This window comes from Pelecanus crispus, chromosome 10 (genome assembly GCF_030463565.1).
Source record: "Pelecanus crispus isolate bPelCri1 chromosome 10, bPelCri1.pri, whole genome shotgun sequence".
Lineage (NCBI taxonomy): Eukaryota > Metazoa > Chordata > Aves > Pelecaniformes > Pelecanidae > Pelecanus > Pelecanus crispus.
The window spans coordinates 11,217,122-11,236,477 of NC_134652.1; the positions used below are offsets into that span (position 1 = coordinate 11,217,122).

At 37.9% G+C, this 19,356-nt stretch overlaps 1 protein-coding gene across 2 annotated transcripts in view; it reads right to left on the reverse strand.

Moving 5' to 3' along the window:
• The window catches only part of VTI1A (vesicle transport through interaction with t-SNAREs 1A), a 276,823-nt gene that overhangs the window by 104,802 nt on the left and 152,665 nt on the right, over positions 1–19,356 (reverse strand). For both annotated transcript variants that reach the window (XM_075717623.1, XM_075717622.1), the window contains one exon: positions 668–738. In XM_075717623.1, coding sequence (XP_075573738.1) covers positions 668–738 — 71 coding nt within the window. The remainder of the gene's footprint in view (positions 1–667; positions 739–19,356) is intronic.

Genomic DNA, 19,356 nt, shown 5'->3' on the forward strand with positions numbered 1-19,356 from the left:
GCATTGGTCTGCTAGGGGCCTGTAGGAGGACTTAGCTTTGGCAAAATTGGACACTCAGGAAAGTATCTGATCGACGCGTTGTGGGCAGAATGTCCCAGGTGCAGTCACTCTGGCTTCTGGGCATCTTCATTAATGCTACAAAGTAAAGATGATCCCTATGGAGGCAACATAAGCCAAAAATGACACAGACATGTTATCTTGACTGCAGTGACAGAGCAGCAGTGTAAGAAACCACTACCTGTTCTTTCATACAGAATTGCCTAAGGAGGCAACTATTAGCATTTGCAGCTACAAGGTTGATCATTTATTAGAAGCTAAATCATGATACTGAACTTTGTTTCATAGAAAGTCCAAGAAGTCATTGCAATGGACACTATAGCAAATCCTTCAAAGGACAGAAGACTGACTTATCTGTGATGTTAGTGACAGAAAGCTTGCTTCCAGCAGCGGGTTTGGTGACTTCAGTGTGACTGCCTGTAGGAGAGGCTTTGCAGATTTCGGCCCATATAAGACACTTTCTAAATGCTTTGCTGCAGATGGCGATTACATCTCACAATAGCAGCTAATTTATATGAAACTAATCAATATGCCGTATTATTTTTGTATGCACAGAGAACTTGCTCAAAGCAACTAAAATCCGAGAGCAGTTACTTGTTATGAAACTTACCCTTTCCCGAGCACGCTGGATCTTCTCTCTGTCATGGCTGAGGTTTTCCAGCATCTCCTGTCCAATCTGCTCTGCATTAAAAAATCAAAATGTAAATCATGAAAAATATAGCTTGTGACTGTAAGACCTCAAAATGCCAGGTTAGATTGTAACAATGGCATTTAATACTTGTGGTAGCTTAATCACTCCTCCTAACTGCAGAGAGGAAGACATCATTATACTAAATTTTAAGTTTTTCAAGCAATGTAAAACTGAACAAGTAACAACCAAACCAGAAGCTGTCCCCCTGCAATGTCTTGAGGTTATCTAGGCCCTGGGAACTGACGCTGACCCTTGGTCTGTGAAACAAAGGCCAGAAGACTTTCAGATTTGCTCTAAGTGCTGGGTGTTCATACTTCCCACATGCTCCTTAAGCCCACTCCTTGTCTTAGAAAGGAAGTCAAGGAGCCTTTGCTAAAACACCAGCCATCCTTATACCTCTAAAGACACTGAGAAGTCATATTAGAAGAAAACCACTCTCTGTGCCTCTCAGCATTTACCATTGATGCTTAAATAAAAGCTGTTCCAGGCTAAGCCCAGTTACTGGTGTCTATTTTGCTCCATCATGGACTATTTCCGGCAAGCTTAGGGATACGCTGTAATGGATCTCCTGGTGTTTTTAATAGCAGACATATACATTAATCTAATGTCATCACCATTTGTTTACACAGGAGTCATTTGCTTCCGCAGCTTATGCTGAACCAAAAGTTGCAAAATTATAGTGGAGAGACCTCAAGATATGATACAAAGACAACACAAGACGCCAGAACTTTACTCTTCAAACAGCTTCAGTCAAATGCTCCTCTAACACTGAAATATTAGCAAGTATAGAGAAGAGATGTTAATCTTCAAAGCTCTATAGAAACATTAAGAAACCCTCCCTGTATTTCCCCGAAGGAGAAAAATAAGTTAAATCATTCCCATTTTACAGATGGGGAAACAGACACAAGGAGCTGAAGCAGCTGTAGCTTGCCTCAGGACACACAGCACGTGTGAGACAACCGGCATTTCTGTGCACATTCATTTAGGCTACTTAGCTAGCTTGCCAGAGGTACGCACCAAAACTGAGTGAAACTACAAAAACGTGATTTTTTTTTTCATAAACAACCAAAATCATGCCTTGATTTTGTTCTAGTGAATGAGTGGGATCTTAAAATGTCATTATTTGAGAGGCCTCAAGAAACTTAATCATTAAAAATTCACCAATATTTTAGCAGAGCAAACATGACTATTCTTTTTTTTTTTTTTTTTAATAGATACAGTCCATTTTCAGGAAACAATCCAAACTAGAATCACCTCAAACTTTAAAAATTTGAGACAAGCATTTTTTTTTCTAAATCCATTTAACACAAGGTACACACTCTGCCAGATAAAGTCTAAGGAAATTCATTACATATATATTTCTCTTTCTGTTGCCAAGTACAGTACAAGTAAGATAAATATTTCCTCAGATATCTGACCACAAATTGACATCCTCATTATGCTATCTTGTCCCTCTTGGCTTGATGCTCTTTACTTTTAGCTGTATATACAATGCCTCCCAAAGGTGAAATGTGGTAAGATACGTGGTTATTGAGTTAAAAAAGCTGTAAGGTGCAGTACAGTTATACAAATGGTAGCCTAAGAAAGCGATTCAAGACAGAGCTTTGCCTATGTTTGCATGTGAAAGGACTTATTGGGTGAAACTATACTGAGCTTATTCCTCATCAAAGCACTCAAAATACTGTAATGCACAAACAGATACATGCATTCAATGTAATCTGGAATAGAAAAAACAAAGCAAATTCCCTTAAAAACAGAGAGGAAAAAATCAACAAATTACTAACCAAGTAGCATGAGGTGGAATGATAACAAATATTTATTGCTAAAAATTATACGTATCTTTGCATAGACATAAAGGGGTGTGAGGAGCAGATTTTTCTTCAAAGGAGTAACTGTAAAGTAAATGGCTAAAATGGCTTGGTATTTCACAAACAAAGCTCAAAATATCTTTATGGGAAACAGCTCTATTTTTATTACAGCAATTTTAAGCAAGTTACTGTGGGGGTTTTTTTCATCTTCTTCCTGTCACTGGCAAGTTCACACTCTTAGCTTTTTATAATGATTGAGTTTATTTTCCAACCATCAATGTGACAGCAGCATCAACTGTAAGTGAGGGTAAAACACCGTCACTTTGACGAATAGTGTATTTTCCTCTCATTGTCGATGACTGAAGACATCAATAAATAAGGAAGGAGAGCATGTCAGCCAGAATATCACAGAATGAATTGTTGATATGACACTTAGGGATTAAACCTTCAGCCATGAAGTTCAACCTAGCAGAGGGGTCTGAGAACTGAGATAGTTGCATTTCTTCCCAGCAGCCTCTATAGATAAATAATTGGACGGATCATCAATTTTACAGGAGCAGCTTTACTCTACATGCACTGTAGTTGATGATCTTTGGCCTTTTTTGGGCTAAAATAACAACATAAGTTGAACAAAGAGACGTAACGGAGGTAACATAATCTCACAATAAGTTTGCAAACATAAATTGACACCTTCATCCACAGAACCTCTTCATATCCTTGTTCTACTCAGAAAATTCACTGATGACAGTGAAACTTGATTTTTAGTTGGAAGGTCAAGACAGTCAAACAAAAATATTAATAAATAAATACAGACTTATAAATGATATGAAGACATGTCTCCTCACATAGTTTGCAACTGAAGGTGCCTGGGACTGGAAAAAAGGTAACATTAGCCCACAATATAGCTAATTACAAGCTTGATATCATTGCTATCTGCTTGCCGTAATTTTTCAAGTTTCCCCATGACTCTGATGTTTTCCTGCCAGTTAAAACCTTCATCTATGTGGCAGATTCATGCTTTTAGTGCAACAGTGCTATATAGATCTTTCCAGACTACTTATAATGCAAATCATTGACGATGCTACTACAGTATGTGAAAAGGTCAGGTTTCTAAGATATACTGTAGAGCAGATGCATGAATTAAGACCAATACACAAACTGAAGGGTGTTGCATGTTGCCATTAATGGTGTTATTTCCATAGAATCTTAACAACCTCAATTATTTGGGATTATCCCACCCTTTTAGTTGGCATGTACAGACAATGTTCAGTACAGTGCAGTCCCAAGCCCTACAAAAGACTGCATGGTGCTGCCTCTTCTAACTGACATTCCCAAAGAGATGCATAAAATTATGTTCTAAAATTACAGCTAAACTATGAGAAGCAGCAGGGTGAATGCATTTACATCATTATTATCTGTGTACTGACAGAGGGCAGGAATATTCGATATAGCAATTACCTCAGTCTTAAGCAATGCTGTGATGAACAGGAAAAAAATTCTGAGAAAGTACATAACTTAATATTAACACGCATCAGCCTTAAAGGGTGAATGCTAAAATTCACATCTCTAAATGTATTCTGCCTTAAAGGTGTTTGAACAAGGTATGGGAAATCAGCCTCTTCAGTGCTGAACACTTTAATAATGCTATGTTGTGGGTCCAACACAAATGGTGCCTGGTTCTATGAGACTGTGTTATGCAAAAAAGTATAACATTTCTTATCCTAAACCACTGAACATAATTAGAAGAACGAAGATGCTTTCACCAACTGAAGAAAAAACAACCCCTCCCAAAAAACAACAAATGCAAACCCAACTTCCCCCTTCACTTGTGCAAAAACTGGCACATGGTTTTCAACTTTTATACTGAGATAAACCCAAAAGGCAATGATCACTTCAAACAATGCTTTACACTCCTGCATATCCCCTTATTTGGAATTTGCCTATAACCTATATGCAGTATTTATTTATATGTACAAATCATAATTATTTAATACATGTTCCACAAAGCTTGATTTCTAATACCTACACACATATCAAGGATGCAAAATAAGTTGTGCTTGACTGGTTTTTCTTTTCCTTTTTTTGCCTCCAGCCATTTAAGCATTTATTTACTTTATCAGCTAAAGTGATTTTGAAAGAGCTTTTTCTAATCACTCAAGTCAGTAATACTTTTTTCCTTAAGAATGACTAATATATTTACTCAAGAGACAGGAATGATACAGAATGAGCCTCTCCAGGATTTTGGATAAACAAACATGCATTTTATGAATTTTGAAGACAGAGCCCTACTTTTTCTTTTCATATGAAAAATAAAATAATCCAACATGGTTTATACAGCACTTTTCCTCTCCAAGTGTACCCTCTGTGTGTGTGTATATATAAATACATTTCCTAAGAGGCAGCAGATATTCTGATATAGATTAAAATGTGAAAAAAGCTTAAAAACAACCAAATCATGGAGAGGATGGCTGGAAGTATGATTTGCCCAATCTCATCATACGTACAATGAATGCACGTGAGCTACGTAATTAGAGGTGGGAAAAGACAAACTAATTTACACTGGGAAAAGCAGAAGATCATGTTAAAAATCAACATGGCTGATCTACAGAATCATGAAATAAATTAAAAAAACACCGTGTGTTGTGAGAGGAGGAATCGGAGAACACTTCCACCCTGAGATCCTCAGCCTTGCCTAGTGAATAACACCATTTAGGGAGCACAATTGTGTTGCCCTTGCACAGAGACATCTCATTCTCTGAAGATGTAGCAAAAGCTTGTGGAAGATTTTTGGAGAACTATGCTGACATAGGCAGAAGCTCAGTAAACATATTCAAGCCTGGGACACTTTTTTTTCCAAAAGCCGCTCCATTTTGGACAGGTTAAAAGTTTAGATTTTAGGAGACTAGAAGAGATAAATCATCAACGGCAGTTTCTGGAAAAAATGCTAGAAAGCATTAAATGCTAGCTGTTCAGAGGTGACAGCAAGTAGATTTACAAACTTGGAAAATATATGTTGCAGGAGTTAGAAGAATTCAGGGTTGAGTCAAATGCTTTATGCTTCTGACAGCAGAAAGTTAATAAAGAAAGTGATGACATATCTTTTACGTGTAGGGACACCGGTAAAAGTCCTATAAATTTACAAGTTCACAGTTGATATATATTTACATTGAACAGCCAATACAATTAGAGACAGAAGGATTTAGATCATTAAAGTTACTAAACGACAAGTACAGGTTAATACAGATAAATGAAGGATAATATAATGGCTATAAGCCAATGGAGAGACAATTTGTAGAGCATTAACAGAACAGTGAACCATGAGACTTGGTGCTCAAATGCCTCAAGAATTTGCAGCAGAGAAGTTAATCTGCATGCTGTTAAGTGGTCACTTAACACAATAAAATAAAAATTAGCTACATGCTGTAGGGACTAGTTGGCCGCTTCAGCAAATGCTGAACCAGTAGAAAGAGTACTGACAGTCAACAGCATACACCGAGGACATCCAACACTTCCAGACCTGTCAGAAGTTCAGTTGCAAGAGAGGATAAAAGAAGTTGCCCAGTCTTACTGTGAAAGCAAAAACCACCTAAAAATACCTCCCAATCATCCAAAGTCCAGCATGTCCACCAAACTTAAAATACAAACATTTTTCAAATGAAAAAGGTACCTATAAGCTATAAAGGATATTCATGACGTTATTTTCATTGGCCAACAGCAAAAGGGGTCCGTTGATCCTGAGGTCAGTGAAACCAGAAAGAAAAACATCCAGAACACCTAATCAGAATTCCAGCTTTGTGCTTTGTTCAAAATAAGGAAGAAAAGATATTTGAGGAAGATGCCACATGCCTTTAAGAATAAACTGGAAGCATTTCATAACCAATACCTCCCATGGTCCAGGCCTATTCTGTCCTTCCCCAGGAAGAAAAAGGCAGATGAATGAGAAGAAAATAGGAAAAAGAAAGGAGAATGACAATATATGACAGACCTAGTAACTTCACCTCTAGTAGCCTTTTCTTTTTCTAAGGTTTCATACCTTTTCTGAAATCTTAACTCACATCAATCTGCTGGTATAAAACTACTCATTTCTCACTAACTGATGTGTTTTTTTCTGTCTGCTCCCATCACCCATCTATCTGAGCTCCCTCACTAACATCCTCACAGCAACATTCACAGGAGGTGGCAGACTTTGATTCTCCTGAGCGCTTGTCTACATTGAAGTCCAGCCATTGTTCTAGCCATGCACCAGCTCGGCAATGCTCACCCGCTCCAAATTCCTCCCTTCGCACCTTCTCTCCCCATCCCCACCAAAAAAAGTTCTACGGCAAAAGAAATCCTTGCTTAGTGCATCAATAAGTAAACAACTTGCCACCCCTGTTTCAATCACTTATGTAAGTGAAGTTGGGAACCAAAGCTCAGTATCTTCTTTTCCTACTCCTTTAAGTGCTGTCAGGACAGAAGAAGTCCCTGCTCACTCTGAGCTGTGGTGCAGGGAACAGACACTGCTGCATTACAGTACTGCCAATCTTGAACTTTTCTGAAAGCAGGGGAGAGTATTAACAATCCTGATTGCATCTAAATTAAGTTGCAGAAACGTACCCTCTAAAACTTGATCCACAAACCATCACCTAATTAAACCTACAACTCCAAACAGCGCTGAGATGACACAACAGTGATCTTTGGTTCATCTAACTAAGGCTGGATTCATAGTCATAATTTAGTCAAAAATGCTCCACCATCTACTAAGTTTGCTATATATTCAAAGCAGTGTAAATAATTATTTTGGACCCTGCAGTAATGGTTATATCAAAAACTTAAAATGTGTAGGCAGAGTTGGCAACTTAGCCTCCTGCATTCAGCAGCTTGAGGCTCGTAAAGTTGGCCCTACCTCTATAGCTGATTTACTCTTAAAGCAATAAATGCACTTCAAGACACAGAGTTGAGCACAAAATAGATGAGACAGACTACCAGCCAACCAGCAAACAGAAAACAAAGTCACCTTAGGTTTTCAAAAGTGCAAAAAATGTTTTGAAATGTTGAAATATGTTTTAAAATTGATGTGTGGAGTAAGAGATTTTTTTCAAACTTATTTACCTACACAAAACCACAGCATATGATATTTAAACTGTACAAAGATGAATAACAAAGTCTGCTAGTTATATCTGTAAGCACTGAAACAATTTTGTATTTTTTTTTTAACTGAATCTTCATGACCCATTTATGTAAATGGGTCTTGAAGAATAAAACTTATCAATAGGAACAAGGTTCTTTGCAGTATCTCAGTTTCTGGACATCAGAAAATCTATGAGAAGAGTGTATCCTTCAACTGTTTCAATCAGAGAAGTGGCTCCTTGAAGCAAAAAGCAATGTCAACAAATGAAAACAAAGCCAGAGCCAAATAAAATGACACTTGGGGTTGTTCAGGTTTCTGCCAACATCCTGATGTACCAGGTTTATCCTGAATCCACAGAATGATTAGAAAGTCAGGAAAGCTGGCCACACAAGCAAAAAGTCTATGCTTGTTTGATCTTTAATACTTCCATAGAGCTAAAGACTGTTTTAACCTTTCTTGCACTGTTCAGCAATTCATTGTAAATGTGAATGGAACCATCTCCTGCTGTATTCACATTCATATTTAAACAATGAAAAATAGGAATAAAATAGTGTCCAGACATTAGAAAAATAAAACAAACCTAGAGGATGATTAATAAATAATGCTTAAAATCATTGACCAAAAAATGTAGCAGTCAGTGCAAAAATAAAGCATTCCGAAAACAGTATACAGATATATAAAAAACTTTCTTAAACATCGGAAAGCCCACAAAGCAGGTGAACAGCTCAGCAACCTCGAAGCTGGCTTCAGTGCAACTCATTCTTTGAATACGAATTAGCAATGGGTAATCGCAGCATATTTATGAGGCCTTTTGCCTGGTCCTTTTCTCCAGTGAATGCTGTATTATTCATTGCGTGTGCCCTGACCCCAGTGCGCTCCTGTTCTGACAAATCATACTTGATTAAGACAAATCTTTATTAGTTAGCTAGTCAACTTCCCCATTTATCATTTGCAAATCCCATTCTCCTTTTTGGGTACAGTAAAAGTAACTGAAACCATTTTTTCTCCATATAAAATGAAATGCTTGTTACAGACAGTAAGTGCAAACAGAAGCCTAGAAGTCAGTAATAGATGATAAAAAAAAAAAAGGTTTAACAGGCATAAATTACAAACGTGGCAAAACTCCAACACAATAGCTTACTTGAGATGGGCCAAGGAAACATTAATTAGCTCATCCTTTCAACGTTTCTGATTTTTTTACCAACTAAATCTCTCAAAAACTAAATGCCATATAAAAGAACTGTATTGCAAAGTTGGAGGCTGAAAGTACCGAGGTTTAAAAAATAATAATATTGAGATTGCTGAAGAAAGTTATTGTTCAACATTTCTACCAAAACCAAAAAAATCTTTTAAAAGTTGATCTATAAAAGGAGGCAAAATGAATTCAAAATTATTCACAAAGCTTCAGTTTCCCTTGAAAATGGAATATCTCTCCAAGAGGTAGTAATTTGGAGAGCGAAAAATCCTTTCAAGACAATGTTAGTTTATTCAGTGGGTAATTTACAACTAGAAAACCGTGTGATATCTAATGCACACCAGTTTTGTCATGATAGTGGTTTTCCTTGCAGAAAAGGATGTTTCTTCTATCAGGACTCTGGAGATCTGAAGCAGCTACTTGGAGATGGAGGGACCGGGAGCGGAGGGAAGGGACAGTCCATAGCTCATTGGGCTGGCTGCGGTTCAAGTCCCAGCTCTGCCCCAGAATTTTATTCCGGCCTCTGGAAGGACCTCTACGAAATGCTCACTCAGCTGTATTTTTAATGGTTGGACTCAATGATCTTAAAGGTCTTTTCCAATCTGAATGATTCTATGATTCTATGATTTGTTTGGTGATGAAGTTTAGTAGTTTGCATATTTTACTACTTTTGAATCTTGGTTTCATACATAATGATATTTATACCCACTAATTAGAATCTGTGCACATTTGACATATAGAGTCATTTTAAAACCTGCACCTAAAGGAAAAATATCAACATAACCATATCTGTGCTGCTTACACAGCACATTTCTTACGGACTCCTGTCTTCCTCCACTTATACCTTCCCATCTGAAGCTATTTTTCCTTTGTTTATATTCTTATTTTTACCCTGCAGGACCAATGCAGCTATGGATTTTGCTCCTTTTTCACACACATGAGCTAAGTGCTAGTTATTTCCATCTGCAATGTTGCCTTCGATTACACACCGAGTAATGCTGAGAAAACCACCACCTCAATAAACCCACAGTAAGGGAACAGAGGGAACAATGAAAAATACCCAATGGCCTGGCAAATCACTGTTATCAGGAGGTATACAAGAAGGAAAGAATCCAGACTGATTTTAAAATCCAGGCTGAGTTTGCAGGTCTATGTATATTTAAAAAAAAAAAAAAAAAAAGAGTCTCTGCTCTTATACTTGTCAAAGAAAGATATTTCTTCTGGAAACTGCTGAGATAGAAATACAGACTGTCCCATAATAAATTTTTACAGCACTCCTCAGAGCAGAATCATATTTTAAGGATCAAATTAAGCTCTTCAGATGGCGTTTAAGAGGTAGACTTACATGGGGACTTTACTGCATGTAGACACGATTTGTTTCTAAGGCATCCCTGCAAGGAAAAATTGTTGCAAAAAGTGATTTTTCAGTAAGTGGCTAAGATGACAAGTGTGATTTCTTCTGATGGAGGAACTCAGCAATACTTATCAATGCTTCTGGCATCTCTGTATTAGATTACTGCTATATGGTTTAACTGGGAGCAAAACCCTCTAAAAACAAACTGATCCAGAACAGAGCAGCTTACGGCATGGGGCAGCACTTTTTGCTTGGATTCCCCTGAAGCAGCTGCCTGCAGCACTCCAAGTGCCATCCCAGCTACTGGGCACGGTCTCTGAGTCCCTGATGATTTGGGTCAGGGTCACCAGAGAGACTGCTTCTCTCTGTTGGGTGTTCCTTGAACTGCAGTCAGCAGATACATGTGCGCTGGAGGTGCAGGAAGAAGTGCTGGCAGCTGAAACGTCTCTGTGAGGCTGTCCTAGGTTTGCATCGTATCTCCCCTCTCTTCTGGTCTGCCAGCCCTCAGACACAGACCCGTTAGCGTGCAGGACATGCTGCCAAAGACATCAGGTGGTCTGCTGTGGGATGTAATTAACAATTTCGTTGGACTTGCTGGCAGGCCACTGTTAATATTTATTTGTGTGAATATTCTGTATGCTGCAGACAGAATAGATTAAGTATGTTTTTCTTTGCTGTAGCTTATTTCTACATTTCTAGAAGACCAACGAGAGCAAAACAGTACGCCCAGTAGCCTCCAGCCCAACACAGTGAAGAGACAAGTATCTGGATTTTCTGTCGTGCTCAAAGATCAAGAACACAGAGAGGGCAAGGCCAGATCTCGGAAAGGACCCTGGACTGCAGGGTTCTGTATTTGAAATGAAAGGCATGCCACCTATGGGCAGGTACCATCCAGCCAACCATCCTCACTGATGTTACATACCTGTGCCCATGGCCATTTTCACATTTTATTACTGTTTTGGACGCCAGTAAAAAAATAAAAAAATTGATCTTTCTGAAATTTCTTGAAGCAGTCTTTAACGTTGCAAGATAGGGATTCAAGAGAACACAATTTTATTACTGGCTCAGCCACTACTGTACACCTGGTAAGTATTTGTGCCTGTTTCCCCATTTCTAAAATGGGTGTGAAGGAATCCACGTTAACAGAACACAACATCTATCATTAAAAGGACTGTATTCCTATGGAAGGCATTCAGATACTGCACTTGTCTTCTTATATATTCATTTTCATTACAAGTACTAGTTTGAATATAATTTTAATTGAATAAACAATATTAGAAATTATTTTTAAAATGAAATCTGAAGTGGCACGCTCTCCTCAACTACAAGACATTATGTTTAATCTCATAAAGGATTTCCAAATTATTTGAGCACCAAAATACAATTGTCCCATGAGCTACTGAATTGGTAAATTATTGCAGGATGACATTTTAATGCAAACACCCAGCTTACAAACATAACTTTGCTGGAAATTCTCAAGAAGTGTTAAACCGATGTCAGTGTCTCAGTAATTTCGCAGTTTAAAAACAGTTAGAAATGTAATGACTACACTGCACTTGATTAAAGCATTTACAGCTCTAATCAAAAACTGACAGCAAGATCAAAGATGTTAACTTAAATCTCTCTTCTAATTATGTTTAAAATGCCACACCTCAGGCCTGTCTCTCCTCTTCTTTTTCAAACCAAATTCTGCTTAAGAAAGATCTAACACTTCTTAACAGTTCATTATCCAATAAAACTATTCAAAGCTTAAAAGCAATCTACACAATTAGTCAGGACCTCAGGGAGTCCACCGGTAGTCTTTATTACAGGGCTTCATATTAAAACACCTTAATTATATTTGTCAAATGGATTTCATTAAAACCCATCGTCACTTTAATTTTCATATTTTGACAGTGCTGGCATAGCATTATTACCACCTGCCAAGCTACAAACTACAACAAAATTATCAAATTCCTTCAAATACTAAGCAGTTTCTTTTTGTACCTGACCAATGATTTTCCTCTTTCTGGTGAATGCACCATAATTAAGAGGAATAATTAAAATTCTATATTCAAGCAGCATACATGCAAGCTAAACGTACAGTGTATCTGTTGCAGGTGTGTAAATAAGAACCTATATGGATACCTGGTTGCCAGGAGCACATAATACAAAGGTAGGACACATATACTGAAGTGCTTCTGAATAATAAAGCCAAGACATCAAACAGAATGCACTATTATTTAATCAAGTGACAACCATGATGACTTGAAAGCAGAGGACATTTTAACTTCTACTCATTATACTGTCATTTCGACACAACAGATCTGGGGATTATGACCATATACTGTAACCACAGTTTTATTTTAGATATAATCCATGGAAGTTCCACTTGACTTTAAACAATCACACTGAAATATAATTAAAAGAAAATTGTTCATCCTCTCTACATACAGTCAGTACCGTGACAAAGGCTTCTGATATTTATGATATATTTCCAGTGCAGGACATATCAATTGTTGTTTGTTCTTTTCTTAATACTCAATGCCACAGCAATTAATGGTTTTAGATAATGGCCAATAATATAAAAACTAGGTACCAGCATCTGTCATGCAACACAGTTTGGGCTGTTAGTGTCATATGGGTTACAGAAATAAATTATTTCCTCTTTTTTGTTACCTGAAATACTGTACAGAAAACTTAAAACAAAACAGCAATTTACCAGTATTGTGCTTATATTTACTGAGCTAAATTCAAGCCTGATTAACTCCATGTTCTTCAGTGAACATGTGTATGAGATGACTTCGGCCCACAACAGATAAAACAATGGCATACAGATTGCAATGGGGAAAAGAACAGAGAATTTTTCTTTCTTTCATATAATCATAGTAAGAAATAAGAAATGAAGAGGTTTCTGCCATATGTCTAACACACTTCACTGCTTTGTACAAAGGTCTCAAGAGTAACGATCTCCGTGTGTTATGAATATTTTAAGACTTATTAAATGTTCTTGGATTATTGTGGGTAAAACAATGGGATTTTAAAGAACCAGTTTAAATGACAATTAAATATTATTCCTATGTAAGGAAAAAGAAAAATTTAATAATTTTTTAATGTGTTATCAAGGAGGAAAGCCTCAGCCTCCTTCACATCATATCACAAGTTTTAGCAAAGGAATTGCTGAAGACATGCTGGGGTTTATTTAATTTCTTCTTATTGCTTTAATTGCTTTTGAATTACAAAGAAATAAAACTGAGTACTTACAAGCAAGGGGCTATGAGCTGACCACAGATCTCGTTTGAATTTTTGGCAAGTCACCTTATTTCTTTTATCCTATTTACTCTATCAGTAGAACATGGGTAAATAATTTTTCTACTAGGATTCCACTAAAACAAGCAACAGCCCACATACTGCTTAGCTTCAGGACATCTTAAGAGCAAATAATCAGAAATTTTTGGTGCCTCCTATTCAACTTCAAACTATCACTTCAACCTTGAGTGCACGTGGGGATTCGCCTTAGAAACCCACCATCCCAAACCCAGAGACAATATAGGAGGTAAGTAGCATTTTGAAAACAGTATCACCCCAAACCAGAGTGTTGGCTTGCTTCTACTGACACAGCACGAGCCAGCTCCTCTGCTTAACACAAGGATGGATGGAGGGACAGGGAAGCTTCCCAGATGAGGAGCTGGTGGATGATAAGAGCTCACATGTGCCTTTGACACAACTGCTCATGCTATCCCTCTTGAAATCTTCTCCTCCCTTTGCACCCAGGATCCTGCCCCCACTGTGACGGTTGCGCAAGGCTCTGGTTTTGGTTCCCTTTCTTCCCACAGGTCTGCAGTTGATTTACGCATAGAGAGTCTCATGCGCAAACTCAGCTACTATTTAATAAGTGACAGATTTCCCTCTCTGCTATCCTGCCATTTCCCCTCCCATCTCTCTCACTGCTTAGCCTTAAATGCAAATTCAACACAACACAGAAGTTCCTTGTCCCCCCAACATGTCTCCACTCCGTCTCCTCTCATGACATGCAACATGATCATCCTTTTTTCCACCCAGCCTCAACATCTTTTTTCACTCAGCTCTCTTTTTTCAGTTCTCATTTTTGGGCAAGCTGTCCGATTCTTTCTGCATGACATCGATAGGAAACAGACTGGTCCCATCCATTCACCTTCCTAAAACTCTCTTCTAGGCTCTCACACTTTTTTAATATTATTACATCCTTTTCTCTAGCCTTGACAAAAATCTATGCACCATCTACAGTAATGCAGAACATTGCTACAAACACCATTTTTTTAGCATCATACTGGTCGTCTTTTTCTTTCTAGTCATGCCATTGCCTCTTCTCAGTTCAGCACATTAAATAATAGACATTTCTTCCATAGCCAATCCCTTCATGGTCTGACTTCTCCCATTTGCTATCAGCATATTAATTCCTTTCTCAGGTCAGATATCATTCACTTGTTAAATTTTTACTCAAGCATTTCTGCGCTTTCTCCCATGTTGCCATGATTGCGAGGAGCTGAGCATAAACAACTCATCACCTCATCATGCTCCTGCAATCTCTGATCTGACTTCTCTTGTCCGTTGATATACCATGCAATCATAATTTCTTCTGAAGTCCATGGAAATCTCAGCCACAGCCACGAACCTTTGTGTCAGATAAATTTCTAAATGTCTAGTCCCAGAATGGGTAAGTAATAGCACAAAATCTAGCAAGCACATGTGGGTATCATCCATGATGGAGGAGGAAGGTACTGTAAGAACCAAGTTACCAGCACTTGTCTTCACTGTTGCAGTGCAGGTGTGACACCGGGAGTTACAGTGTACACTGCACTACTGTCAGATTTTACCTTCCTAAAACAAACACTATCCCCCACAAGCTATCAGCAAATAGAATGTAAATCCTGTTGTCATGAGTGAATAATTTATTAAATTGACACTGTTACTAATAATTACAGAAAATGTGCCTGTTTTTCACTCTTGACAAACAGGAAGCCAGTCCTGTTTCCCATTTCAGCTATGATACACAAGGAACAATTCAAAGTGATACTCGTCCCTGGCTGGCACGTATTCTTTATCATTTGAAGTTTATTTGATATAAATGAGGGCCTACAGAACCCTGCTGACATGAAGTCACAAAGAGCATATACATTTATGAATACTGCATTTACTGCACTTTGTATGCGACGTTTGTTAGGTCTTGGTGCTGAAATCACAGCTCTGAATCTATCTTGAAGATGTTAAGGATGCGTTGTGAGCTTTTGCTTTCTGCCCCCACCCCCAAAACAAAACAAACCACCACCATAGCCTTCATGGCTTTAATTATTAAGATTATATTTTCTGTTTTATCTTAATCCCATAATGGAAGCAACCAGCTTTTTCTCTCCTCCTTTTTTTTTTTTCTCTTCTTTTGGTAATAGTATACACTATTGATGTAGGAAGGAAATGTGAAGACAGAACAATCCAGCTGGATTAGACATTTATGAAACCTATTGCCAACAGTGAGCTGTCAAAGCCAGCAATCAAATGTAACCCCGGCAAAAAGAATGGAGACTGCTGTGAGGAGATTTACTTAGAAGAAACTCTCAAATAGTGCTTTCATGTCCTGATTCTCCTCCCCTGCACCAGTTTTATACCTGCTTGTTGCCCCTCCTTCCTTGAAGTTACACATGGTTTACAGTCGTGTGGTAGGAATACTTTCTCTATTCCAGAATTAACTGTTGAATTTCTGCAGCCTCAATGCAGAACGCCTGGACAAATAATTATTGTTTTCCTTCCAAATCTTAAAATCTATGAAAATGTGGAGTTGCTATTAATACCAAGATCTCCACAACATTCCCAGGAGTAGAAAGTCTTACTACAATTTTTTTCAGCTCAGAAGCTGACAAAAGAAGGATGTAACTAACTTAAAGCCATATGAAGTCAGAACGAAGGGTAAGAATTCACTACTTCTGACCTTAATCCTACTTTTCTTCAAGACCATCCCTCGTGCTTTATATTCCAGCTTTTCACTGGAAAACTGTTAATTAGGCATCAGGAAAACTTGGTAATAAGCACCATTAAAATTAAATGACAGGAGAAGGTATTTTGCTATGGCAATGGAAGGGAAAATAAGACAAAAGTTAAAGAACTGACTGGAATATAGTAACGAGCAAAATGCAACATAGGGAGAGAAATCTGGAATATTGAAGAAGAGGATCTCAAACAACCAGTAGGAGAAAAGCAAAGACTAAGACTAATACATAATGGAGTAATACAGCAGCAAGGTCTTTACATTGTACAAAAAGTCTTTGGATTAAAAAAGGAATGACTACAGAACAACAGGGTAACATTTGCATTTTGGCCATATCTATTCTGCAGGCTACCAATGCTTCTAAGAGTCTCTCTTCACTACAAAGTGAAAGTAATGCTACTTAATTATTTTGTAGCAATGGCATGAAAATTTATGGATTAATACCCATGTTAAAGATTTTAAGAACTCTCCCTCTCTGATTCATTTAGAGTCCAAATTTTAATGCAACAAACAAGGAAAAAATAGGATTCTAAGACTGTGTGATTTGTGTGATATGTGTGTTTTCCTGTGAACAGAAAATCAACTTTGAGATTGTGACACGAAGAGCCACAGAAACCACAGCAGATCTATATCCTGGAAAAACTTACAAATAGTCAGCTGAATAGTTCAATTTCACAATTTGGGATTTGAAAAGTCAGTACCACCTTAAATTTTAACCAGAAGAGAAAATTTATAGAATAGTGGCTACTTTCCCTCATTTTAATTGAATCAGCCATTACAGTTAACAACCTTCCCACCCCATACAAATAAATAAAGAATGCTGTATCCATTCTAATTTAAAAACTCTTATCTTCATTAAAAACATAGTTGATTTAGTCAGAAGTTCCATCTATTATGTGCTGTAATGATTTTATAGTGCCAATTAGATCTATAGTATTCCTAGAAATGGAGGAGTTGCAGCTGGAGCTCTGCAGACCAGTCAAACAATTTTCACAGGATATTCAGAGGACTGCACTACTCTATTCTAGGTAGAAGATTAAATTGTAAAGGAGGAAAGAAGCAGGATTACAAAACAAGTATTCCAATATGACAAATAACTTCTTCCTGGGCTTTGCTTTTGTAGAAAAGAGAAGTATTTCACTCTCCTATTCTATAAGTAGCTGGAAATGCTCTGCATATTTTAATAATGACATCAAATAACTTGCTAATTCAAGATACTTTAGCCAGCCGTGTGTCCTAGTGAGAGACAATGCATGAACCCTTTAAAGTATCTACAATACAGAATATGTTCCTTGATAATGTCATTAAGCCATGATGACATGTAGCAAGCAATTGCTGGCAAAGGTCAATAACCTGATCCATTTATACAACGAATGCCTGTTAAAACAGTGTTTAAAGAACAATCGAATGATTGATGACCATAAGCTCTATGTTGGCCATGATATGCAGCATGCACATACAGCATGTTCAGCAAGCACTACACGTACCTCTACTGCTGTGGGGTGGGTGGCTGGGGGGAAAACTGTGTTTTGCCAAAATCAAACCAAAATGTTTAGACAAAAATGTTCACAACAATAACTGAGTAAACAAAGGTCTGAAGGTGAATTTGCTAGCACTGGGCAGTAAAAATAGGCAGTGCTTCTGACACAACTGAATACAGCTCAGTTTGACAATAAGGTGCTCTGGGCAAAACAGACTGCAGGCATCCTCTAAGCTCCATGTCACAGTCTGTGAAAAAAATTAAGTGACCATCCCACAGATCTCTATCACTGATTTTTTAAATTGTTCCTTCATTTTTAGTTCAAACTGATGCATTAAAATGCTGTTTCATTTGATGCACATTTGAATCTTGCCAGCTCAAAAGCCGTCATCAAAATTCACAGGTCCAGTTTGTTGTGTTGTTTAAAAAAGGGGGGGGGGGGGGGATCATTTCCAAAATATTTTTGTTGTTTTAATCTGCCAGCAGCCATCATTCTATCAACTGAGTGCTGCACACTTCTTAGAATTTAACCCCCTTTTCTAAAGAGTAATTAACCTAACAGCTTCTTGCAAGTAATTTTTCTGTCTCATCAGAAAAGCATGGTGACCTGTATGTTCTGTAGGACAGGATGCTTCCCAAAATTGTCATCTGGTCCCCTCACAGAATGAAGTATCTCATTCTAAAGTGACCACGTTCCACTTTTTACAAACAAGAATGATCTTGAAAATCATCAAAAGCTATATATGATCATAGGAATCATAAAATAAATAAGATCCATTCAAAGCATTTGGTATTCCGTAATGGTTCTGGCTTTCATGAAATAAACACACTGGGACCACATTGCGCTGCTGATGTGCACCCTTCAATTAAAGAGCATTTCTCCATACAAGCCAGTTCCTCGTGGAGGTGTTGATTATAAGTGGCATTCATCAGAATCAATGGTATAAAAATAAACTCCCTGCCTTTTTGCTGCATCCATAAACAGGTGTGGCCTGAGCTTTATTAGGTGCCCAGACAAAAAGACATGCAGGGACTATATCTCAGCATGAGTCACAAAGCAAAATTACAGTTCTGTGCTGCAGTCGTGAGACTTCCTAAAATATGTTTCCCAAGTCAGAGGCAGCCGTCGGCGGTGTTGGTTAGTGCAGGCAGGAACTGGATCCACCCCTTCCTGGGCCCCGCAGAATCCCTTCTCCATCGTGGTACAACAATCAGACACGTTGCTAACTTGATTTAAGAAAAAAAAGTATTCTACACTGCAAAGCATTTCCATGACTGTTCTTAGAGCTCCACCTTTCCTACAAAACTGGAGAGTTTCTGCATGGCATGGTAAGCAGAGTTATACTGGAATTACATTTAAGAAACATTTGTATGAAGAGTCATCGCTTCTCTCCCAGCAATCCCCCATCAGTCACAAACACAGCTACAACAAGGCAGAAAACATTAAAGCAACAGTGAGTTATACACTGATTACTTTCCCATCTCACCTTTGGCAATGATGGAAGTTCAGTCTGCTCTGTAACACACATGTGCCAAACAACTGATAAAAAAGAATGCCAAGTACTCCAAACTTCTTTAAATTTTGAAAGCTAACACCAATTGACCTACTAGAGGAAACTATGCTGTTTCCATCCTGTTTGGCTCTGTAGTTGAAGCCTCCTCT